The sequence below is a fragment of the Ictalurus punctatus genome, chromosome 24, assembly GCF_001660625.3.
Source record: "Ictalurus punctatus breed USDA103 chromosome 24, Coco_2.0, whole genome shotgun sequence".
In the NCBI taxonomy this organism is placed as follows: domain Eukaryota; kingdom Metazoa; phylum Chordata; class Actinopteri; order Siluriformes; family Ictaluridae; genus Ictalurus; species Ictalurus punctatus.
The window spans coordinates 9,478,805-9,505,132 of NC_030439.2; the positions used below are offsets into that span (position 1 = coordinate 9,478,805).

The 26,328-nt window shown below is 38.9% G+C and overlaps 1 protein-coding gene across 10 annotated transcripts in view; it reads right to left on the reverse strand.

Annotated features, from left to right (window-relative positions):
- Window positions 1-337: 337 nt before the first annotated feature.
- Window positions 338-26,328, reverse strand: part of si:ch211-199g17.2 (uncharacterized) — a 65,216-nt gene continuing 39,225 nt past the window's right edge. For 4 of the 10 annotated variants that reach the window (XM_053675429.1, XM_053675433.1, XM_053675428.1 and 1 more), the window contains 32 exons: window positions 25,305-25,412; window positions 24,005-24,082; window positions 23,769-23,902; window positions 23,572-23,670; window positions 23,425-23,479; window positions 21,863-21,931; window positions 21,667-21,750; window positions 21,424-21,542; window positions 21,210-21,320; window positions 21,076-21,133; window positions 20,911-20,991; window positions 20,023-20,121; window positions 19,308-19,895; window positions 14,236-14,319; window positions 13,742-13,831; window positions 12,843-12,911; window positions 12,617-12,750; window positions 12,397-12,486; window positions 10,928-10,985; window positions 10,168-10,257; window positions 9,945-10,067; window positions 9,614-9,859; window positions 6,454-6,579; window positions 5,399-5,458; window positions 5,219-5,287; window positions 5,003-5,136; window positions 3,680-3,808; window positions 3,462-3,519; window positions 3,282-3,362; window positions 2,966-3,034; window positions 1,701-2,890; window positions 338-841 (listed from right to left, as the gene is read on the reverse strand). In XM_053675429.1, the coding sequence (XP_053531404.1) occupies window positions 830-841; window positions 1,701-2,890; window positions 2,966-3,034; window positions 3,282-3,362; window positions 3,462-3,519; window positions 3,680-3,808; window positions 5,003-5,136; window positions 5,219-5,287; window positions 5,399-5,458; window positions 6,454-6,579; window positions 9,614-9,859; window positions 9,945-10,067; window positions 10,168-10,257; window positions 10,928-10,985; window positions 12,397-12,486; window positions 12,617-12,750; window positions 12,843-12,911; window positions 13,742-13,831; window positions 14,236-14,319; window positions 19,308-19,895; window positions 20,023-20,121; window positions 20,911-20,991; window positions 21,076-21,133; window positions 21,210-21,320; window positions 21,424-21,542; window positions 21,667-21,750; window positions 21,863-21,931; window positions 23,425-23,479; window positions 23,572-23,670; window positions 23,769-23,902; window positions 24,005-24,082; window positions 25,305-25,412 (4,595 nt within the window). In that variant the 3' untranslated portion in view covers window positions 338-829. Of the gene's footprint in view, window positions 842-1,700; window positions 2,891-2,965; window positions 3,035-3,281; window positions 3,363-3,461; window positions 3,520-3,679; window positions 3,809-5,002; window positions 5,137-5,216; window positions 5,288-5,398; window positions 6,021-6,453; window positions 6,580-9,613; window positions 9,860-9,944; window positions 10,068-10,167; window positions 10,258-10,927; window positions 10,986-12,396; window positions 12,487-12,616; window positions 12,751-12,842; window positions 12,912-13,741; window positions 13,832-14,235; window positions 14,320-19,307; window positions 19,896-20,022; window positions 20,122-20,910; window positions 20,992-21,075; window positions 21,134-21,209; window positions 21,321-21,423; window positions 21,543-21,666; window positions 21,751-21,862; window positions 21,932-23,424; window positions 23,480-23,571; window positions 23,671-23,768; window positions 23,903-24,004; window positions 24,083-25,304; window positions 25,413-26,328 lie in introns of those variants that run through there. The other 6 variants (XM_053675430.1, XM_053675431.1, XM_053675432.1 and 3 more) reach the window with 6 other exon arrangements.

The window sequence follows — 26,328 nt, forward strand, 5'->3', positions numbered from 1 at the left end:
GTGTCTAATGTCTTTTACATATTCCTCAACCTTATTAAACCAGTGCCCTAGAACAGAGTCTTGTGGAACACCAAAACTTACACTGTTTCTACATACAAGACTACTTATGTAAGTACAACTAATACATACTAATCTGTTTGTAAATTTGTAAAACAAAATGCTGTTTGGCATCCTTCTAATACCACAGCTAATAAAACAAACCGCACAAAAGCACAACCATGTTTCTGTCAGAAATCCTAAAATGAGCAGGTGATGTTCTATAAAGTTATGTATCTACATTTACATGTTATCTTCACATACTCAGCACATGCAACCTTGAAATGAACCAAATTAGACAAACATTTCTGAGATTTTATTTAACAAAACATATCTGCAAAAATACAACAGCAAAATAGAAAAAAAACAAAAAAAATAAAACCCCCAACAACCTCAGGTTTCTCAAAAACATTCAAATCTCCAAACATGTATTCCCTTTCAAAATAATATACATTCAAAAGAGTTTGGGTAAAACTATTTAAATTAAAAAAAAAATATCAAAGCAGCCTTATCTCTAATAAGACAAGGGAAAGGCCCATGTGGCCAATAAATACCATTATAGTAAATTTTACAAAACATCTCACATGCATCATTAATATTCCATGGAATTGTAACAGCCAGCCATGACACAGTTATTCAGAGTAATGTATAGAGCAGAATTATAAGACCCTATGTAAATGACTTAGAACTGAAAAAAGCAGGTCATTTTTTAAATAAAAAATTAATGCTTATTGTTTTGGCTATTCACTTTGGTTTTCAGCAACATCTGTGAAGTCCTTTGGCAGTTTCTTATTCAGTTCTTTTTCTGTAAAAGAGTGACAGAAAAACTAATTAACAACCACTGAAAACACCCATGTGTAGGCTGTCTATAATTCAGGAATACACTCTAAAACTAAGTTCTCTAAAACTGATAACCCCATTTCAGCCACTGAATTCCACACATTTTCATTAAACTCTCCTCAACTCTCAAAATATACCCAGAAAAAGTCCCTTTTCGGGAGACTGTGTTCTAAAGATAATTTCTCAAATCCAAATAAGCTTTACAGATCTTTATTGGAAAGATTTTAAACAATATTTTTCATGCTTGTTCAATGAACCATAGAGAATTATTACACATGCACCTGTGGGACAGTCCTTAATACACGAACAGTTTACAGGCGGTAGGCAATTACGGTCACAGTTACAATAAGACACTAAAGAGACCTTTCTACTGACTCTGAAAAACACCAGAAGAAAGATGTCTAGGGCAGTGGTTCTCAACTTGGGGCCATGGCCCCCTGGGGTGCCCCCAGATGGTGCCAGGGTGAGCGCATAAAAATTCTAGAACATTATTATTTAAAAAAATGTATTTTACCCGTATGTAAGTTGGGATTGTCAACCTTTGAACTATGACGTACATAAAAATGAGACATTAATAAATTAAATTAATTATACACAGCACATTAAGAGACATACTAGTGTACTGTTATCCACACGCTGATAAAACCTAAGTCTAAACCTATTTAAAATGGATATGTTTTTAGATAGAGGACATAGTCTCTTATTTGAGGCTCAAGACAAAAAAAAAAGAAAAAAAAAAGAAAGTAGTAGATATATGGTTAATTATTTATTAAGCAGTTTCCAATATATAAAATTAATGTTTGGGATTTCAGAATGGGACTTACTTGTGGCCAGCCTGCCAGTGGGTAAACATCATGTTCAAATGCAGGTGTAGAAGTGACATTTTCACTGTCTGCTGCCGTTTGGTTAGTGTGAAGTCCCTGATTGTAGGTACAGCAAGCATAGTAGGCGTGATATGTCTCTGGGTCCTGGAATGACTGAATCGGCTGGTACACCTGTTGAGACTGATAAACTGTATGCGGTGGGGGAGCGGAGTTTGCATTCGGGAAGTATGTACCATTTGTAGAAACACCTGGGGCAGATGCTTCATAATTCATGGTCCTTTCATCTACTGGCACTAAATAATCAGGTGCCACTGTATTAGATACAGCAATAACTGAAGGGTAATCCGTATGCGTATACATGGGATACTGATGAGACACTGCACATTCAGGTGACATTTGACTAGTGACAGAGGCTGTTGTGGTGTATCTAGAGACCATTGAAAGGTACACATTTGCATTACGAGTCAGATTGGGGTCCAGAATTGTATCAGGAATTTTCCAGTTATAGTGAGGATTGAGCTCTTCAATGTAATTGTGCGGTGAATACATGAAGCTTTGCTGCTTCATAGCCGCAGACTTGGTAGAATAGTCAGCTACTGGATACGTATTAGTCATACTGGGTGTTTCGGTGCTAAACTGTCGGTTTTCATAATTCCAGACATTCTCACTTAAGCTCTTTTTCCCCAAAGGTCTTTTTTCAGACAGTCGAGCAATTTCTTGACCCTTCATGGGTGAGAGAGCAGTGATGGTACTAGTGCTGGGACAGGAGTCTGTTTGCTGAGGTTCGAAAATGGATGATGAAGATTCTTGCTTTATACAGTTTTGAAGCACAGTTTCATCCATGGAAGTAGTTCTCTTACAAGCCTGAGAACTGGGGTCTAAGTCTATGGGAGAACTTCTAGAAGTCTTTAGAACTGTGGCTGGTGTACAATGTAATGATTTAATAGGATTGGCTGTAGTCAAAATAAAAGACTCCTTCTGGAGCTGTGTAACACTGTCTAAATCGTTGCCTGAGATCTTGTTTCGCTTTACTGGGAGATCTGACGGTTCTTGGTTATTCCCTACAGCAGGAGACTGTTTCGTATGACTGGATGGGACATCAGAGCATTGTTCTTTCCCTGAAAACGATCCATGAGCTAAATCTTGTTCAACAGCCCTGCGCTTAGCAGATCTCCTTGGTCCCTGTGAAACTAGAAAAGAAGACAAAAGAGTTTTTACCAATATGTTTAAATGACTAGTTCAATTAGAAGTGTCTCATAACTTACTCATCTCAGGTAGCTGTAATGAATTTTGGGTTGTCACGTCTGTTTCAATTCTCTCCTGTTTTATCAAACCTAGTAAAAGACAAACGTAAATCATGATCTATTTTGGAGGTTTTTAAGTCAGGGCTTCTTCTGATACACACAAATCTCTCTATCTATCTCTCCATCTATCCATCATACTATATATTTTCAAACCTCTGGCCATGCCATATCATTACAAAACTCAGCATTAATAAGTAAGAAAAGCAAACAAACTCTGTAAATGACAATATAAAGTGTCTTTATATAAAACCAATGCAAATGATTATAGAATGCTCACGTTTTGCCATCTTGGGAGAAATGCAAGTTTTGAGTGCACAAAGGTTCTGCTCTTTTCTGATTTTCTGCAAATGTATGATGGCTAAGAGAAAAGAAAACAGAGAAAGTGGAAAGAAATATGTTTAGAACTGGAACACATGAAAACGTGAATCACCTGTCGATAAAATGTCAATGCAATTACCTTTATCAAATGGAATGCCTTTTATTTCCTTTAAGTCATCACAGTTCAGGTTCATCACCTACAATAGACAGGACAAAACACAACATTCACATCAATAACACCAACAGTAATAATAATAATAATAATAATAATATGACTACTATGTGGCCCACCTCTAAAGCTGAGTAAGGATTAAGTCGTCCACTGCTGCAATCAACTATGAGCAGTGTGTGATTTACCTGTAGCTCACCAGGCTCATCCTCATTGGTCATCTCCACTCTGTGAGCAAGCCTCATGAGCCTCATGGATCTCTCAGATCTACTATCGGAATCAGACCAGTCCTCAAACAAAGAGGGGTAACGTTTTTTCTGATGAAAACACAGGGAAAGAAAACACAAATCTGTGTCTTAAGCTGTGATACTATATGATTTGCATTTTCCATTTTGCCTGTTCAAACATAAGCTGTACTGGATGATTAGCTGATTAAAAAATAAAATAAATAAAACAACATCCAACAATAACTGTGGTCTATTTGTCATCAAGTATAAAAAGCATCAAGGAAAGGCACCACATCCAAATGGTTTGGTTCAACTCTATTAAACATTTACATTTTAAAGTGGGATAGACAACAGTTTTATTCTCATTATAAATTTATGAAAGACTGCAATTTTATACTAATGAAGTTATGGGTTAAAAGTAAAACTATATTTTTTGAAGAACAGCCTCAAACTGTTAGAGCTAAAACTAACTTAAATTGCCGAATTTACACTGTAGACAAACTGGGCTCTGTTAAGCTCTCACTTATCTGCAAAATGCTGTGTAGTCTCAGTGATATCAGTTTGGGTTCACAGTCAAGGACACGCAGCTGCAAAGCTGCTACTCTGATTAGTATTTCAGTTACGTGATTTTTCTGTTGTGGGCATCATATTTGTGACTGAAATTCTCACTGAATTGTAAAGGTGAAGAATGGCTAAAGTCATTCACCTTACTTCAGAAGAGAATGAACAGTTCTTGACAAAACTGATAAAATATACAGTGGTCCTATAATGTAAAAACTGTCCACATAAACCGGCAGATATTTGAAATTTTTAAACTGACCAAATTTGTGTTTGTTGGTATATTTTTCGTGCCACAAGAATCCTACCAATCCTACCATCCTACTTTTCATTTCCGGGTGGGTAAAAGATCACAGGGTATATTGTCAGGGGGGGGGGGGGGGGGGGGGGGGAACTATAGGGAAAATTAATGCCAGCTAACTAACCTTTGCTATTGATAGCAATACTTACTACGAAGATTAACTTCAACATAATGTAACTAGTTAGCAAACATAGTTACGTGGCACCATGACAAGGATGATCCGCTGCACTGCTGCTTGCCAAAGATGTATTGTGTGAAATGAATTGTATTAGAGCAGTTGATTCAGTATAAATGAAAACAAATCTTTTTACTAAAGTATATACTCAATAACACTTACGCACTCCATCCCCTATTTGATCCACAAAATGCCTTAATTAGCTGAACAATAAACACAATCTTATTGACTCAAACCCAATGAGACTCACCAGGTAACTATATCTGTGGCCAGACTTTATCAGGTGGTTGTTGATGAGGTCATGGTCGAGTTTGCTGGAGCAGGAGACACACAAGTACAGTGAAGACTGACCCTCACTTCTGCACTCAATCACTGCTGGCAGACCTGTGACATACATGAACACGCATCAGATAATTATGCAGAGGAATGGTACAGATTTATAAACAGTGTAAAACCAAATACTCACCAACCACAGCATCTGCCTCTGTTCTAGTTTTGTTTATACACTTCAAGTCACTGTGCTTGAGGGAATTCCCTGTATAGGCAATAAAGTTACCATTTATTTATATATGGACCTACATTACAATGAAAATTATAAACCTGAATACATTTGAAAAAGGATTAAGGTTTATCTGCACTCTCTCACCTGTAGGTTCTTTAGAACTTTTTGCTTCCAAAGTGGGAGTGATATTGACCCCACAGTAAACTAAGAAAATAAAGCACAAATTACTCTAAATAAACACTCCAGCATTTTGTAAACCTAATCTCTATCCACAATATTTGAAATGTATGGGTGATTACCATGGAAAAAAAGATCAAAAGATGGATGTGAAATGAGATTAGGATTTCATCTTTTATTTCCTGTTAAATGTCATAAAACATAGAAGCTTTTATATCAGACCACCCAATTTTTATTTTGTGGCATGGCCTCTATATTTCTGCTCTTGAAGCCTTCTTCAAACAGTGGATTGTAATACCTTCACCTCTGCCCTGTGGAGGTTGTTGGTGATCATTGTCAGAGCTGTCAAGGGAAAAACTCCAAAACAACAATGTTTGTCATCAGCTGTTGTTGTTTTCCTTGACCGACCCATTCGGTGTCTTGCTCAGTACACCAGTGGGTTCTCTCTTTTTCAACACATTTCACATTGTTGTATTGGCTATGCCCAATGTTTGTGCATTGCCTCGGATTGATTTTCCCTCTCTTCTCAGCTTCAAAACGGCTTGCTTTTCTCCCATAGACAGCTCTTTGGTCTTCACGTTGGCTTATCCTTTTTAACAACAAATACAGTCTTCACAGGTGAAACTGAAGGCTAAAATCAAGAGTAGATGTTCAGAGCTATTTACTGTTAATCAATCTAACAATGCACCTGGGTAACACATCTACATATAAACACTGAGAAATAAAGGCTGAAATTCTAAACTCTCTTCTCATATTCATCTTTTGATCTCCAACCCAAATGTCTTCAGTCTACAGCTAAAACAACTGAATTGGCCTCCAGGGGACTGTAAGTGAATATTGACAGAAAATAAACAGATTTATTTTTTCTCAGTACATGGAAATGCATCAAAACTCTTGTCTGTGGTAATCACGCGTATGGTATGAATGCAGTACATAGAGATTAGGTTGGGGTGGGGGACTTTTAAAAACTGGCTCAACACAAAAACTTGTTAAAACATAAAAATATGCAAAAGTTAAATTACCTTCCTCATGACCAGTTTGCTCCTGTCTGATTGTGGGTGTATGAGGAGACGTGTGATCTGGCCTTCTTTCTCTTAAACCTGCTGTGGCTGACTCTGGAGTTTCTAAGGCAGTTACATTTGGACCGTCTGAAATATAAAATAATGTACGCTCTGATAGAAAGAACTTATGGGTTAAATGTTTTTAGCTTTAAATGTAATTAGAAGGGTAGGTTATCTGTACTTATTTGAAAATTTCCAGTCAACAGCATTGAGGATATATTTTTTTTTTTGTAATCATTCTATACCATGAATCATTCTGTAATTGGGGGTACATTTCACATCAACCAAAAAGTACAAAAACAATATGCTTTTTCAATAAAACAGCTACTGGTTTCAGCTTATATATTTCGGTAGTGTAGCATGTCTGCTAGATGCAAAGCTTAATCATTAAACACCATTTTGATATTAAAAGGGAAAAGATGTTTTCTCTGGAGAGTTTGTTAACTATGTTATAGACAAACTGTATGCCATTATCTACTCTGATTAAATGCTACACTTCAAGGAGCACACATATTTAAGGGATCTTTCATCTATTCTGCCATATTGATAGTGATTCTTTTAAAGGAATTTTAAGAACTGTATTTTTTGTGTGCAGATATCCATGTGGCAACACAGTGTTTATTTCTTGAACCTGAAAGCTACAGTTGTGCGTGTTATCACATTGACACTTTAAAAAAACATTGGCGATGCAAGGGCCGCTGACTTCTCAGTACACGATTTCTCCTCTTGCCACTGTGATCACTTGGTGAATCCGCATAGAGGAGGGCACGACTACTTGGCATCTTTTTTTTTTTTTTTTTTTTAATTCTTCCACCAGATTCTCCTGAATGTAGAACACTACAAAGCATTGTAGAGTTGTTCTGCTGAAGGAATGGCATGGCCTTGACTGACAAGCTTATCAGCTGTTCGCTTTAGGAGGCCTCCCACTCCATCTGGAGCTCACTTCTCATGGCTTGTAATGGAATACAGTTCCATGTCCTGCTTTTGAAGCATTGGTTCGTGAGCTCTATGCTGAAGAGGAAGAAATTTCCCTTCTGCTAGTATTGGGTGCAGGGTCTGAAAAAAATTATTTAAAAATTCACCAGATAGATAGCAGGCCTTTACTTCATCCAAAATAAGGGGCCGGTGTGCCCAGATGGCAGATAAACCCTTCTCCTTTAATCCCAGAATTGTGCCAAAGCACGTGATCTGCATGAAGAATGCCTGTGTGGAGTGTTGCTTGCTTCTGGTTTGCCTGGATTTCTGCTGAAAGCTTACATGAATAGTTCTCCGAAAAGTCCACACGTATAAAACTTTATTATTCATGCTTTTTAATTAATGATAGTGGGTGAACTGATGATGTTATATAGATGCTGATTGAAATGTCCAAGTTGTTCTTGAAACATCTGTACCAACACTATGTCCCTTTCCTTCTTAACAGTGATTTTAATTGGAAGCTTTTCCCTGTTGCAATCATTAATGTTTATTTTCCCTAATGACTTTTTCAGTCGACCACCGAGTGATTTGGACTGCATGGTAATCCTGCAGGTCACCTTGTTTTGCTATGGCAAACTCCTGGTCTTTGCACTTGGGACACATGTTGCACATGTGTAAATCCTTTGAGGTTGGATCACAGGTTACTGACTCAGCCATGTCTTCAAAGTCCACAATCCTAATTAACTTGAGAGCATGTAACTTTTCCACCAGGATTGACTACCCAGAAGGGACAAATGCAGCAGAACAAGGACTAGGAGAGGTTGGAATTAGAAAGTTTAATGAGAAATTTTCAGTGGAGGTTTTAAAAGGTATCATTTAGGAACCTCTTGTGTATCATTGTCTTCCCTCTGGTGACTGGGCTTTACCTGCTGTCAACCGTTTCAAGCTGTTTTCATCCCTTGTCAAATAGGCAATGACAGTCTTGCAATCGGAAGCATAGGCTTTTGTACTTCATATTACCTCCAGCAGGGTTCCTCCTCCTCCTCTTTTTGGAGAGATGCAAAGCAGTGTGAACATGCTTTTGTAATTAATACTTTTTATTGATGCGCCCGGTCACTAGATGTGACATCTTCCTGTCTGATCTCTTTTTGGTCTTTGGCCATGACAAAGGGTAGCTCTGTAGCTGTTTCTCTGTTGCGGACATCTATTAAAAATCATGGGCAGATTTTAAAATGTATTGCTTTAAGAGACATGCTATTAAAGCACTATCCAGCAACAATGACACCCAAGTTAATTAGTTGTGAAGATTTCTATGTTCAACTTGCAAAGGAATAATATCTAGTTAACTTTGTAAAATCAGTGAAATAACCCTTAATCCCTACTCATCATGATTCACACTCATGCACTCAGACATGCTCATGTTCCCTCTCTCACACACACACACCTCTGACAAAGGATCAAATTATGACAAAAACTGATCTATGACAAGTAATTCATTATCATCAGTGGACAATGTTACCCAAAAGATGGCGATAAAGGGTAACTTAGTTGACAGGTATGATTTCACCATTTTGAATCAATTTCAGTGGCAGGCCAAGAACATAATTTTCTTGATCAAGTGAACCTCAAATTTGAATATATATTGGAATTAATATCATAAAAATGTTAACCATTGCAATCCATAATGTACCCAACATAGTTGAAGGTCAATGAATATACTCCTTGAAAATAGGTTATTGTAAGTGTAAAAGAAAAAAAAGGGAATTAAATAAATAATAAAAATCTTAAGTATTTAAATTTTAGAAATAAATATAGATAATTTTTTAAAAAAAATTTTATTCATTATTTTGAACTCAAGACCCACTCACTTAAAAAAATTGACATTGCAAAAACTGTCAATTAAAAAACATCAAGGCAATTTCAAGCAAACTGAAACACAGGGTGCACAAAATATTTGAGATTATAATATACTTCCCCTTAATTGATAAAATAGGATATTTCTGAAGAAAAATATGAAATCACAGGACATGAAATGTACCCAAAACTGCAGAATGACTCATATCTTAATGTGATCCATACTTGTCATTAATACTTTTTTTTTTTTTTAGAGATAGCCTTCATTAGCACAATAAAACAAAGAATCACATTTTTATACATGAAGGATAGATGTGGATGGCTTTAGGGAAAGGTATACTGGACTACACACCTACAGCAGGGTTTTCCATTGTTCTTTTAGAGATTGGCTTATGAGAGTGGAGTGAACTCCTGTCAGACTCAGCTGTCAGATCTGTGTGTACCACAGACTGATGCTGGGGCTGTGGTGTTTGAGCCTCACTCTCTGGCAAGGCTTCTGGAGAGCTTTGACTCTGCAGCAGATGATTATGTGTGCTGGTGCATGCTATACTGCTTTTACCAAGCTTTTTCTGCACACTATCAAATTCTGGAAAACAATCTTCATGAACAACTGAATCAGTTCATATATTGATAATCAACAACCAAATCACAGGAGGCAGTTTGTTTTGTTTTCATGGCTTCACCTTTGAGTGGTACTTGACTAACGTGAAGTTCCTGAATTTGTGTTGTTTTGTCATGGCTTTGTTGTGAGGTATGATCTCTTTCTTTTTCAGCTTCCACAGACTCTGGTGGTGACCTCACCATTTCTGGAGCACAGAAAGACATGAAGGACATGAGCATGTGAAATGTGACCATGATAGCTTATTGAAACATCTATGGGGCTGTAATTTGTGGTTGTACAACTACCATTGCTTCTCTGATTCTGGCCTGCAAGGCATGATGGCTGGGAGCTCTCATCCAAACATGGTCCAAACATCCTCTGTAGTATTTCAATTGCTAAAATATGCAAATACAGAACCAGCTGATAAACATATGACATGGTGATACACATTTGCATTTACTATGCATCTAACCATCTAAGAGAGTTAGTTATTAAACCTTTTGTTCTGCTAAACGCTATATCACTAAAAGTATGTGGACATGTGACCAATCACATCCATATGTGCTTGTTGAACATCCCATTCCAAAGTTAGTCCCTCTTTGCTACTACAATAACCTCCACTCATCTGGTAACGCTTTCCACTCGATTTTGGAGTGTGGCTGGATTTCTGCCCATTCAGCAACACGAGCATTAGTTAAGTCAGGCACTGATTTTGGATGATAAAGTCTGACATGCAATCGGCGTTCCAGTTAATCCTAAAGGTGTTCAGTGAGATTGAGGTCAGGGCTCTGTGCGGGCCACCATAATTCTTCTACACCAACCCTGGCAAGCCATATCTTTCTGGACCTCGCACTGTGCACAACAATGATGGAACAGGTCTGGGCCTCTTAGTTCCAGGAAAGCAAAATTATAATGCTACAGCATACAAAGACATTCTTGACAAATGTGTGCCTCCAACTTTGTGGCAACAGTTTGGGGAAGAATCACACATGGGTGTGATAGTCAGGTGTCCACATACTTTTGGTGATATCTTGCATATACAAACACATACATGCACACACTAACCTTCATGGAAGTCTGCAGAACGCAGAGACTCGTGCTGGTTTTGGTTCAGCTTGATGACCTGTACAATAAAAACACTGGGGTCTGAGGTCTATATTATGGTCTAGTGCAGAGAACGTTAAAGGAAAGCAGTTATACAGTTAAAGGAATACAATTTGGTACTGCAGGCCTTATATCAAAGGAATCAGAGCAGTATATACACTCACCAAACACTTTATTAGGAACGCTTTACTAATGATATATACTATACTTTAGAGCAGGGCCTCCCTCGGCTCTTAAAAAAAAGCCTCGATTCCACAAGATGTTAGAAACAATCCTTTGAGATTCTTGTACATGTTAACACACAATTCCTTCAGATTTTTCAGGTGCACTTTCATACTGTGAATCTCCTGTTCTACCAGATCCCAAAGATGTTCTACTGGATTCAGATCTGGTGACTGGGAAGGCCACTGAAGAAAACTGAACTCATTGTCATGTTCATAAAACCAGTTTGAGATGAGTTTTGCTTTGTGACATGGTGCATTATCATGGTGGAAATAGCCATTAAAAGATGGGTAAATTGTGGACATGAAAGGATCCACATGGTCAGCAACAATACTCCAGTAGGCTGTGGCATTCAAGTGATGGCTGTTTGGTATTAATGGGCCCCAAAGTGTGAAAACATTACACCACCTTGACCAGCCTGGACTGTCGACACAAGCCAGGCTGAGTCCATGGATTCATCCTGTTGTTGCCAAATTCTAGAGATTTATATCTATAGAGATTCATCAGACCTGGTGAAGTTTTTCAGTATTCAGCTGTCCAGTTTTGGTGAGCCTGTACCCAGTGCAGCCTCAGATTTATGTTCTTGGCTGACAGAAGCAGAACCCGACGTGGTCTTGTGCTGTTGTAGCTCATTCGCCTTAAGGTTCAATGAGTTGTGCATTCTCAGACTCTTTTCTGCTCACCACAATTGTACAGACTGGTTATGTGGGTTACTGTAGCCTTTCTATCAGATCAAACCAGTCTGGTCATTCTCTGCTGACCTCTTTCATAAACAAGGCGTTTCTGTCCGCAGAACATCAACAGACAAAATGTCCTTTTGATTTCTTTATGACATCATTCTGAGTAAACTCTAGAGACTGTTGTGCGTGAAACTCCCAGGAGATCAGCATTTACTCAAATACTAAAACCACCTGTCTGGCACCAACAATCATGCAACGGTCAAAAACAACGAGGTCACATTTTCCCCCCATTCTGATGGTTGATGGGAACATTACCTGAAGCTGCTGCTGGCCCATTGATTTTATGCATTGCACTGCTGCCATATGATTAGATAATGGTATGAATTAATAAATGAAAGTGTACAGGTGTTCCTAATAAAGTGCTCAGTGGGCGTGTGTGTGTCTCCGTGTCTCCTAAAATTGAATATCAGACAAAATTTTCATTTCTTCAAAGAAGCAGTCTGAAGATTAATACGCTAGATGGCATACCTTAGCATCTAACCCCTTCTCTGCCAAGTCACGAACGGTCATCTGACGAATGGTCTGCCACTGCTGAGATAGCTCATGATACTGAGTGCTCTAAAATAACAGCATATGCAAACATATTTAATGCAAAACTAACGTAACATTTTGAGCATATTCTTATTAAGCATAACGGGCCATATTCAGAGCAGAGTGTTAATATGAATATTAACACTCTAGAACTCACAATGGACAAGTGTTGGTGCCGTTCACTGGTCATATGGGCACAAAAGTTCTTGTTGCTAACATTCTCAGCACAGTTTAGACACAGGAAAAAAGTTGGCTGTGAAATACCTCGGCACTCCAATATATTAGACAGACCTGCAAATACAAATAAGCTAAATTTCACACAAACAAATTTTTTCCCCCATAGACACAATGGCACACTAATGAAAAGATTCATGCACACGTACCTATAATTGGAACGGTGTTAGGAAGTCCCTTCACATGTAGAAACCAGGAGGCGTGACTCTGTCCCAGCACTGTGATAAAATCGACAATACTTGATTATAAAAAACGTCGTCAACGAATCTCATTATCGATTAGTTGGTCCGTGCGTGGTCCAACTAATCTGAAACCACGCTACATATATATTTTTTGGGGGGTGGGGGTTTAAATGTATCAAAACGTATTCAAATGAGATGTTTTAAAATTGATCAATTCGGTTATTCGCAAATATCATGTCAGCTGAGCTGATGATCGTTCATTGATGGATTTATTTTAAATTTATTTACAAATGAAATGATAATTTGCAAAAACCTGAGTGGTAGACAAGTTCAAGTGTTGCATTGATGGATAAAATAAACAAAGGATAATTAAGAGAGTGAAATTAAATGTCACACCAACAATAAAATGTAAAAAATGTAATCTTGAAATGTTTTGATTCAATTTTAATGTTAATATTATTAATGTTAAATATTAATAAAATAAAGCAACATATATAGAAATGACTGTTTAATATATAGCCTATAATTGTTGTGGAGTGAGGGGGTCCTTGTGGATTGTTCGAAATATTCTAGGGTCCAAAGCTCACAAAAGGTTGAAAACCACTGGTCTAGTGTATAAAATTTAGAAAGGTAATATCATCTCAAATGAAATACATTCGTTTTTTTTACTAACCTGAAAGTTTGCCCCCATCTGATTAATCACAAAAAATTAATTGGCCAACTAATCGATTATGAAAATAGTCATTAGTTGCAGCCCAAGTATACGCCATTCAATAAATGCGAAATAATGGAAATAAAGCTGATGCTTATATGCATAAACTGCGCAGGCTACTGGAAATGCTAAGGATCTGAAAAAAGTGACAAACCTGTGGGTAGGTTTGGAAAATAGTAATTTTTTGATGGTCTAGTGTCATGTCGAAGTTCGCTTTCATTTCTCAGGACGGACTGGCGATACGCTGCACATACAGACACAACGTTCAAATTCAATCAGAAACTAAATACTTACATTAAACATCAGTTAGAACATTAACAGAATTATTAATACATTCTTCTTCTAATTACTGAAAGCATTTGGAGTTTGGAGAAGGGGAGGAATAAATTTTGGAGAAGAGGGAGCATAAAGAGCAGATACATATATACAGGAAAGGTATGACACTGTTACTAAGGAAACAAAACATCATTGGCATAGTCAGTTCAGTATTCTAAATCATATTAATGGGATGTTTTTAATTTATTAAGCTATACAAGCAGAACGGATCAGTCTCAATCTTAACCTAAGAATATTCAACCACCCCTGTCTGAATACATTCAGACTGACTGAAGTGGCTGCACATTGCATAGCAGTAAAATGCAGACTTACTGAGCTTCGATCCACTAGCACCTTCGGACTCTGCATATGAAGTTGAGGCAACTGGCCCTGTTTCAGGATGAACAAGACCTGCAACTAGAACAATGACGAATGATGAATTAGAGATCACTAATGGCATTTTCCCCACTAGGAATACAGTCTGTGAAAAGGGCTATTCGGACGGGAACAGATTTATAAGGGATAATCCCGTGCGAACTGGTCATGCCGGATATTTTTCCGGACTGCGCTTTCCCATGCCCGTGAAGATTACAGCATCTTTTACATTTTATAAAACGGCCTTTAAAAATAACCCCAGGTTAAACTAATCACGTGCGAATGCGCACTCTATTTTTTTAGGTAGTCGATTCATTCTCGGCATTTAAGTCCTGTCGCCAAACGGCACTTTGACAGAGGGACCTTTATCGCAAACTTTTTCGAAAAATCTCCTCCCAAACAGAATGATTACATATCATTTGTTCAAACAGCGTTTCATAATGTCGTTCTCCCCAAACTGAAACTAAACAAAGTTTCAGCTCTCGTCCAAATGCGTCGTTTCTTTTGCTTCATCAGTGCCGTGATGCTGTATTACCAAATACTGAGGTGCAGCACCATGTTACGCATGACACACGGGGCTGATGTGATGGGCAGGCAGCATAAACGATGAAGCCACACCCATCTCTGCAATTTCTACAGAAATCTCTCATGCCATGCGAATTGACAATAAATATCACAGGTGTCCATAGTAGCAATTACTTTGCAGCCATATGTCTGGAAAACTAATCCCCTCCAAATAGGGCTAAAGAAAGCATGTCTGTCTATGCCACAAAGCATAATTTAAATGGTAAATATAACAATTCTTAGTATAGTTATATTAGCACAATATCAAGTTTAAGTGGCTTTATTGCCATTTCAACCATATACAGTTGGTACAGAACAGTGCTACATAAACAACACAGAGCTACAGGACACTACACAGAACTAAATGTGTGCGCGCGCATGCGTGCATGGGTGTCTGGGTCAGTGTCAGTCTCTAGGTATTGAGGAGTCTGACTGCTTGGGGGAAGAAACTGTTACACAATTTGGCCGTGAGGGTCCAAATGTTTCGGTACCTTTTGCCTCATGGCAGGAAGGAGAAGAGTTTGTGTGAGGGGTGTGGGGTCAGTTCTTTAGCCACGGCACCTCCTCTCTGTATGCTGACTTGTCACTGCTCATGAGACCCACCACAGCACAGTCTGTTGAGAGCTTGGGACGACATGCGAACTGCGGGGGCTCCAGTGAGGGGGTAGCAGGGTCTTGATGTGCCACATGACAAGCCACTCCAAGCACTTCATGACGATGAATGCAAGGATAGCTGTTAAGGTAGGACGCTGAAGACTTCAACACGGGGGGGCGATGATGGAGGCCTTGAAGCACATTGGAATGACAGCGCTGCTCAGGGAAATGTTGAAGAGGTCAGTGAGAACATCTACCATCCAGCGGGTCTGAACATCCCCTGAGCATTCTGCCAGGAATGTTGTATAAACCAGCAGCCTTCTGTGGATTGACTCTTCACGGTCATCCACGACTTCTGGTTGGAGCGTGTGGTGATGGTCTTGGAGACAGTGACGTCATCGATGCACCTGCTGATGTAGCGGATACAGCTTGTGTATTCCACCAAGCTGGTGGAGCTGCCATCAGTTGCTACCTCCCTGAACATGTGTCAGTCAGTGTGCTCAAAACAGTCCGGAAGAGCAGAGATGTCTCTTGCTGTCCAGGTTTTCATCTGCTTCAGAACCAGTCTGGAGCGTCTAACGAGCGGTCTGTATGCTGGGATTAACATAACAGAGAGGTGGTCTGAGTACCCGGGAGGGGGCGGGGCTCTGCCAGGTTTGTGTAAACAAAATCCAGCGAGTTCGCGCTTCTCATCGCAAAGTCCACATCCTGATGGAAGTCAGGGAGCGCTGATTTGGAATTTCACATGACTGAAATGTCCGGCGACAATAAACAGTCCGTCAGGGTTTGTGTTCCGCAGTAATAGCCCCCGACAGTTCACAAAGCGCCTCCTTAACATTAGCGCTGGGGGGAATGCACACTCCGACTAAACTTCACCAGCGAGGAGCAGTAACTAGAAACTAGCACTGAGTTCTTGCACCATTCGGGGTTGATGTAAACACACAAGCCACCATCGCGAGCCTTACCGCACAAAGTTGCATTGCTGTCGTCATGAAACGAGGGGAGCCCGTTTAGCTTTAGCCTAACACGGACCCCCGCCCTCTTGCCACGCTTCTGCTTCCTCGCACAGCGCTTACGACGCCCTCTCCCCCGGACACCGGCATCACAAGACCCCGAAGACTGGAGGCTTGGTTCCCGCAACAAGCCGAGCTCACGTAACTTCTCCAGCAGACCATCATGCAATCTGGTCATCGGATGATATCTATAGTTTAGCAGAAACTGGCGATGGTAAACACGGACCATGGTTGCCCCGATATCCATGTGCCGTATAATACAAAGGATTTGAAATATTAGATCCGGTTTAGTATACTACAGTTCCGGTTCACCGCGAGATGTCTCCACTGGTGAGAGCTCGGCTTTTTTTTAAATTCTTTTATTTCTAGTAGTGCGTTCCAAATCAACGGTTGCAGGTTTCCTTACGTAACGGATGGGGAGGGGCTATATCAGGCTCAGATACTGACATTACCAGCAGCCATAACCACAACCAATTATGTTGATTTTAAATTGGAGAAGATAAGATGAGAGAAACTTTATTGATCCCACACGGGGGAAATTCCCTCGTTAGAGCAGCTCAATTAAACACAACAGATAAGAACACAACAATTAAACACAACAGATATGAACACCTCATTTTATGTGCAAAATTCGCCTGTGAAGACGACTCCGCCTGACTGTGACTGAGGTCTTGTTGGGCATAAAAGGAAAACATTAATATCAACAGTAAAATGTAGCAATTCATTTTTTTTTATCCGTTTGGCTATTTCGCTAGTGCTAGCGGCATTACATGCGTTTGACATAATAGAGTGGTGCAGGGATGACGTCATTGTGTAACGCCAAAACGAATTAGCATTTGAACCTTTCCGCTTCCATCGTCCAGATGTCAAGGGGTTTTTCGCATGGGATTTTGGTTAAAAACCTGAAATAAGGTCTGTGGTGAACACAAGCTCAAAATATTTTCACGTTTTATTCTACCACATAAAATCCACGGGTAATACCCCACTCATGATTTTTTAAATGCTTTTACGTGTATTGAAAAAGGCGGTTGATAAGATGCTAAATGGAACTACAGACCCATTCGGGGGCATTAAACGTCATCCCGGTGAACAGGAAAATATACTCACTAGTCTGCGTTTACAGCCTCGTGTTCTTGCAGTTATTGGATTTGTCAGTTTATCAATTTATAGTATTTTCAGAATTGTAGTACAATAAATTCTAGATTAACTAATTAATAATTTTGTCCAGTTTCTAGTGTAGTTAGACAATGGTTGAATTTTTTTAATCTACTTGTGCTATTATACTGCTGGTTCTCACATTCAGGGTGTGGATGACCAGGTGAAAAATAGCGAAAACAAGGGGGGGGGGGGGAGCGACAATGTAGGGGAAAATAAACAACTATTTGCTGATGCTAACTTCAGGGTTCCGGTACAATATGACATCATCCCTGCAGCTATTTGCCCTCGACCAAGAAACAGCACATATTTCTGGTTAGTACAATACTGAAAGTGTGCCATTTGAGATGATATTACCCTTCTAAAATTCATACACTAGATGGCAGAGTGTATAGTGCATAGTATAAGTATATAGTATGTCATTTGGGACACAGTAAGTTTCTTTTTTGTAAATGTCTCTTCCTTGATCATACAGTATGATCGCCAAACACTACTAGACATCAGATCATCACTCAAAATGGACTTTGAGAGTGATTTGCATGCAAATAGGAGCAAAGACCTGGCTGCAGCCTGCAGAAAGGGGTGGGGTGGGGCTGCATGTGTCACTCCACCCATAAGAGTTAGGGGTTATGGTTAGAATGGGGAGCCCCACTCCATTCTACAGGCTGGAGCCAGGACCTTCTCGATTTTCCTGAATGCAGCAGACATTAATGAATACAAAAACTCTGTCACCAATTACACACCAGTATGTGCACTGAAAAGATTGTTCCAAAAGTCTGTATCAAATCATTCCTGAACCAGAAACTCCGGGTTAATGCTGATTTCTGGGCCAAACTTAGAGGTCAAACCTCAGCCTACAACTCAGGGACCTGTTGTCATACAGGAAAGCCGGATACAACCGACAGAGGATCATCAGGACTGCAAAGAATGGCTACAGAGACAAGATTGTGTTGAACTATCAAAGATCAGACCTCAAGCACATGTAGAATGGTTTGTGCTCCATTACAGACTACAAAGGTTGGAAAATCTGCAATGGGGACTATCTGCCTCACTACCTGATGAGCAGAACACCTTCTATGCTCAGTTTAAGGCCAGCAACACCTTCCATGCAGAAAAACTCCCGGTGAACTGCAACAGCTGCGCACTAACCATCACTGTGCCTTATGTGATCAGATCTTTCAAGACGGCCAATACAAGCAAAGCACCAAATCTGGTGTCCTCAAATCATGTGCCAGCCACCTGCGGAGACTCAGGAAGTTTAATTTCTCCGAAAATCCTGACCATTTTCTACAAATACCCCATAGAGAGCATCCTGACTGGGTGCATGAATGTTTGGTTTGGCAGCTGCCCCCTGCGTGAATGCAAGGCCCTCCGAAGAGTGGTGAGAGCAGCTGAACTCATTATTGGCAACAGACTCCCAGCCTTACAAGACATCTTCCATACATGATGTCTGAGGAAAGCACACTAAATCACCACAGACCGCAATCACCCAGCACACAGACTGTTTAACGGACTGAAATCAGGCAGATGGTACTGCAACATTCAATCCACAACTAGCAGGCTGAAGAACAGTTTCTACCTGCAGGCCATCAGCTACTTCACCACAGAAACAAAATCCTGCACACACAGGGCGAGGAGAAGAGGACAACATAGATGGAGACAAACTAAGTGAAGAGAGAGAGAGAATGTATGTATGTGTCCTACCATTTGGAGGTTCTTCATGTTCCATGTGATGAGTAAGGTTGACAGGAGTTGGAAGGGTAGATGAATATGGAGGAGCAACATCGGTTAGGTCCTGGCAGTCTGATGCAGGTTGAGGTGATATGGGTTCGCACACAGGAGGTGCAGGATATGAATATGGAGGAGCAACATCGGTTATGTCCTGGCAGTCTGATGCAGGTTGAGGTGATACAGGTTCATACACAGGAGGTGCAGAATATGAATATGGAGGCGCAACATCGTTTACGTCCTGGCAGTCTGATGCAGATGGAGGTGATATGGGTTCATACAGGGGATGTGGTACAAACAAATACTGAATTTGACTTACAGGTTGAGAGGATAGAGGAGGTGGAATATGGACAGGAGATGGTGAAGAATGGAGTGGTGGTGGAGGAGAAATGTGGCTGGAGTGGTGGGAGGGAGCATGAAGCTCTTTTGAGGATGACATAGGAGAAGTTGTAGAAAAGGGGGATGAATGAGGAATGAATGAGACAGGAACTGAGACAGGACAGCATGAAATCAGAGGAGGGGTGTGGCACGAGTAGGCTGTATTTAGAGGATTAGGAGTTTCATCTAGAAAAAAACCCACAAAAATAGGGAACAATTAAGATGCTGTTAACTCCTTCCAAGTTTAAAAAAAAAAAAAAAAAAAAGTCTCTTTTCGGTATGTTCACAATGGCTAGTCCTGGAATGATCTTACCTGGAACTAAACGATTCTCCAGCAGGGGGGATTTCTCCTGCTGCAAAGAGTTGGTAATTGCAGCAGGACATATGTGATCCCCAGAACTGATGCATGTACCTAAAAGACAACAGAATACAATCCTTAATTACACTACAACAGAGCTTCAACAGGAGCTTCACACTAACAACAGCAAGTAAAGTTAAATGATAACATCCTAGTGGTAACGGAATACTTTATGGACAACTCCATAGTATTGAGAAGTTGTTGAGCTAGAGAACACATGATAGGCAGTAGTGACCAACTGGTTGAGGTGTTGAGTTTCTCCATATTGTTGTATTTTAAACTCATATCAGGCAGTGTGATCATCTGAATTGTGTTTTATTTCCCTCTGTTGTGGGTTAAAGTATAATATACCACAATGGAGTTAATAGAGAATTGTCTTTACAAAGCTTTAATATGCAACCACCCTAACAGAAAACGAGGACATTGGCACACACAAACAGCCACTGACAAAAACAATTAATTATATATATATATATATATATATATATATATATATATATATATATATATATATATATATATATATATATATAAAAATCCAATGGACCAGAGTTGGCATTCAGCTACAAAGACACAAAAGATGTTATCCCGTTCAATTCCACCCAATACTTAATGTCACTATTATTTATTTTTAGTTCCAAAAAGACTTTAGGGCCTCCTCAAAAGGCCTAGAAGTCCCTGCAGCTCTTAATCAGAAACATTCATATAATTTATTAATGAAAGGTGAATTTTTTTCTTTTCTTTTTTTTTTTAAAATAAAGCATCAACTCAATAATGCAATAAAGGGGATCAGTTCAATAATTCTGGGGATAATTGAAGTTTTCAATACCGGTAAATTCTTACCATGTTCAGGTTGGGAAGAAGGAGTTTGCAGGTCCACTCCATCTTCTGGCTTTGTCTGTAGCAATTTTAGCTGACTCAGGGCTGCAAAGTCAATTATAGTCAGTCAAATGCTTTCATACATCAAAAACAAGATTGGCCTAATGAATGACAACAAATATGATCTACCTTCATTGAGAGGAGCAGTACGTAAGGCTGTGAAGACTTTGGCAGTGACATTCAGTTTCTGTGGGAACCCCCGCAAAGTTAAAAGCATATGCCAGAAAAGCAATAATTAAGCTCTTTATAACTCATTTTCCTACCTTCATTCCCATCCCAGTGCTTCGCTCCACCGGTGATAAGCGCAAAGCTATCTTATGCAGCTTCTTGTCCTTGTTTTTGTCACTTGCAGTCCAACCAGGATATTTAAGTTTCTGTACATATACACATTAGTTAAACATTCAGTCATCCATAATTTGCTATAGACATAGTAGTAGTGAAGTATAATGCAGAGAGAATGATCCTTAAATGACCTACCACATAGGTTTCCCTGTGGGTCACACTAGACATGTGATTGAAATGACCTCGGACAGAGCAGAGTTCACAGAAGAACAGCTTCTTTTTGTCATGATGCACACAAGTAACAAAATTCAATCCTACAAGACAGTTTCATTTGGGTAAGTACAAATTGTTAGAATCATTCTATTGGTCTGATGTATTGAAGGTACCAGTATATATGACACTGGTCTCTTTTCTGTTAATATCTTAGATGGTACAGACCAATCACAGCATTGCGTTGGTTCTTTTTTTTCTTGTTCTGCTGTTTTGTAGTTTTTGGCTTAAGGCTGTTATGGTCTTGTGGCTCTGTGGAAAACATATTTTAAAATATTATGACGAGCTTTAATACTTGCTTTATAGTTGTATCAGTGATGCTAAACCAATTGAATTTCAACATGTCTCAGCACATTTTCCTCACCAGCATCACCTTCAGTTTGTGACGACTCCAGTTTCTGGGCCTTGGCATCTGGCCCAGAGTTCTCAGCATCTGGAACAATACACCACAAACACAATACTAAAACAGTCAAACAACAACAATTTAAAAAAAGCAGAGACAGAAGGTTGCTTGGCCAACTACCTAAATGGTAATCTTCTTAGCTATAACTCTGACTGTAATTAGATATTACATTATATGGCTTGTTAGGCCCTTGACAGTTAGCAAGCTAACATGGGAACTTCCTAGATGAACATTTTCTTGGCTTTAGGTCAGCTCAGCAGTTATGTCTAAAATGACTATGTAGCATTTACTATATGTACACTGACTGGTGACAAATTAAAGGAAAAACTGTGACCTTTGTGCCTGGCTTGAGTCACTGCAAATCAATAAAAAGTTATTCTGAATGATCAGTTTTTTCTTATGATGAAACATTTCTATCATTTCGATGGAAGTGTTCTCTTCCAGGATGACAATGTCCCTATTCACAGGACATAAGGACTGAATAGTTTGATGAGTGAAAAGCAATGAAAAGTTCCACCAATGCTTTTTACCACAATCATAAAAACACCAATTGAGGGACTATTTTTGAAGAATGGTGTTCATCCCTCCAGTACAGTTATGGAGACTTGTAGAACCTATGCGAAGGTGTATTGAAGCCGTTGTGGTGTGTCATGGTGACTGAACATCTTTTAAAAATGCATTATGTTGGGTTTTCCTTTAATTTGTTGCATGCCGTGGTAACTATGAATACACCAACGTTCATGCCACAGTCAAAATCAATGACATTTTTCCATATTCTGATCATTGATGTGAACATTAACAACACACATGCACTAATATACCCTCTGAAAGGAAATTCTCTTATATCATGTAATCTCTTATATTATGAACTGCTATTAAGACACCTTAGATACGGGGAATACTGGGTTATAGTTTCTGTTTGTGTGTCTCTGTGCTATCAAATACCTATGATGAATGTATTCATTTAATTACCTCTTTAAATAAGCTGATCAACTGCCATCCTTTATTATAGCTGACACATGAAGACTTTTTTTTGTATGACCCTGTGTGCTGTGTGTTTTGTCTAAATCTGTCTAGCACCTGCAGAAGTTGGAACCCACCTACTACGCAATGCTGTTATGAATGTGTATAAATACTTCTGTTTTGCATGAAGTACAGGATGTCTCTGTGAGCATGCATGTGTCAGTGTGTGTTCATTTAGACTCCCCAGATCTGAAACGCTCTGAGGAAAACCACACTTTCTAACTCATAGCATACAACTAAGAGTTAATAGAAGTAAAAAGGCTGAAAAGGGCTGACGAAGGACTGAAAGACATAATCTGAGATTCCTGAGATACTTGGAAATCTAACACCCCCTTCACCAAGCACTTAAATGAGCATAGAATATATATATATTTTTTTTGTTGCTTTTTTTGCTGTACCATCTCTTCTCTAAACTGATCATTCTAAATAATAGTCTAGAAAATGCATTTATTTGATCAATGGGTGAACAATTATAGGTAATTGATTTATTCTAATCTTACCTTCTGATGGCTGCTTAGTCTTTTTTTGAGGCTGCTTATTTTCTTTTTCTACCACCTAAAAAATGAAAAATCATGTCACAAATATGAAATATATATGTTATATTTTATATATATCTTACTATTGGATAATGATAATAAGATGACAACCTTGAGGCATCCCCAGCCCTCTCTGTCCTGTACAAGCTGTGCTTTCTTTTGGAGCTCTGTATTATTGGTGTTCATGCTGAACTCTGGGTGCTTACTTTTCTGTTGAAACAGCACATAAAGGGATCATCAACTCTAGGATGAACTTAAGGACAGGCAGACTCAGACACTCTAATATTTATATTTGTGTAATAACGCACAATGTAGTTGAAGCGATGGTGAGTGCTAATCAGGTGGTCCATGTAACCAGTAGTAGGAAGGATTATTTTGCAGCAGGAGCAGAGAAAGGAGTTCTGGCCATTGGAATTACGATATTCTGTGATCATACTCAAACCTAAAAATGAAATAAAAAAAAGTTATTATAAAAGTTAGACAAGAATACTCCTAATCCTGATCCCAAGCAGAAAGCAGTGAAGGAGGACAGAACAGCACTGACCGATTACTGGCTCTGTGCGAGTTGGGCTTGTGAGGTAAGACCATAAATACGGTGAACTTCGAGCAGGGTCATCTGGATCTGGCACAATCATGCAGTTTTATTCCACAGCAAATTCAACAAGTATATAAGTAACAAGTAATTACACAAGTTGTTTATAAAATTACATACACAGAGTTGCCAGTTTATTATCTCTCCATCTTCAGCAAGTCATATTTAATATAACTGGCATGTGTAATAATAATAATATTAATAAAGAAAAACAATAATAACAACAATAATAATTAAGCAGAGCAGGGTCCAGTTGAGTGTTGAAATGGACAACAATTTCAAGGATTTTTAAATGATCGGAGAACAGAGTAGAAAGCAAAGATATCAATGAAAAAAAACTACTAAATGTTAGATTCAGATTTTAACCTGATGTTATTTCGAAGCAGAATATTTAATAGCCAGACTAGTGTAAAGGCTGGATTATACTTTTGTATTATACTACAGTATGTGTCTGTAAGATGGCTGCCTCACATATTCCAGTTATGTTTAGTGTTAGAATTTTAAAAACCTCTCATGTAGCCTTAATATGTACTGAAAGGTCTTTTTTTTAATTATTTTTTTTTTTTACATGGCCTTCTGGAGCTTCCAGATTCATAAATACTTTTGAATGTTAGGTCAGACATCGTGGCAGTCTGTTCACTATGCACGAAATTGCTAAATATTTTACAGTTCGACTGGATAGGCAGGGCTGTCTTGAGAAGTACATGGGTGAGTATGTGAACAATCTCACGTTTCCACTGCTGCTGCATGAACACACAAAGTCATGCTTCAAGCATAAACCACTTATGTGTTAATGCATATTTACTTAGTGACACAAAGGGGGACGTTATGGCACGCAGAAATGCTCATGTATGTAGAAGAGGCCATATAGCTCTCTCCTTAGAGCAGCAGCAGTGAGCAGCAGCTCGAAAAGATGTGGTTGGCTGGCTCCTTGTGTCTCAGAGGACACATTAGCTGTCAATTGGTATCTGTCATTTGGTATCTGTCTTAAGATGGGGAGAGCTGGCTGATGGGTGGGAATTGGCCATGCTCAAATGAAAATGAAGTGAAAAACATAATAACAAAAAATGATTTGGAAAACAATTGCAAAAAATTGCAATAATTTTATTATAATACAATATTCCTACATAACACATCCAGCATTAATTAAATTCATGCTGTTAAGAAGGCCAAAGGTGGCAAAACACATTACTAGATAGGAATATCTAATAAACTGGGAACTCTGTGTCTTGTCTTTAACACTTTTGCATACTTTGCTTAGGAGTTTCAGGCTCAGTGTCAGGCTCTGTGGACTTCACAGTTTCATTTAGGTGAGGACATGGACTGTCCTTTTCTTCAGTTTCCTTTACTCTTTTGAATGCTAGAAATAACACACCATAAACGATAGTTAAACTTTTCTTCAATAACTGACTTTGTAAATATGCAATTTAGGGCTGCACGATTATGGCCAAAATGATAATCCCAGTTATTTTGATCAATATTGAGATCTCAATTATTTATCACGATTATTCATTGATTTTAGGGACAACATATTTTTATTGTACTTTCACATTTTAAATGAACAGACCGCTGCTTTCACCTCCATGTTGTGCTACATTCCTGCTAATGTACAAATCTTTGCATCAAATTAGACTGATCCTTAAAGTGCATCTCGTAGAAGCAAAATATAAATAAAATAGTACCCAAAATATAGGATAAGTAAAAATGCATCACATATAACAATATGCAACTAAATTAAAACAATTCAGCGTATGCAGAAAAGGCAATAAGAGTGTTTACAGGAGGAGAGACGCAAGACAAAAAAAATTTAGGAGCACAATTGAAGTTTAGTTTTTTTTTTTTTTTTTTTTTTTTTTTTTTTTTTTTAAGAGATGGTAGCATTAATGTGCCACAATATAACACAGGTATGCATGAGAAAACTTGAGCTTGTCAATTATGACAGAATTTAGGAACATCGTGCGTGATCAATAAAAGATGTCGGTTGTGAGATCAGAGAGTTGACAGAAGCAGATGATGTACAGAGTTACTCTGCAGTATTTCCACACTTGTTCGGTTGACGGAGGAGATGAAAAGCAGTGTGAAAGTAACTGTTGCTCGGTGTAGATGCATTTTGGACTTCCTGTACTTTTTATTCCGACTGTATCATACAACTCCGAACAGGTCACTCACACCAGTGCGAATAAATACTTATTCACAGTCGCACAAAGTACTTCAGTCGCAAACGCGAGTGAAATGGTTGCACTGTAGAGCCCTGAGTTTATCTGCAAAGTTTTTTC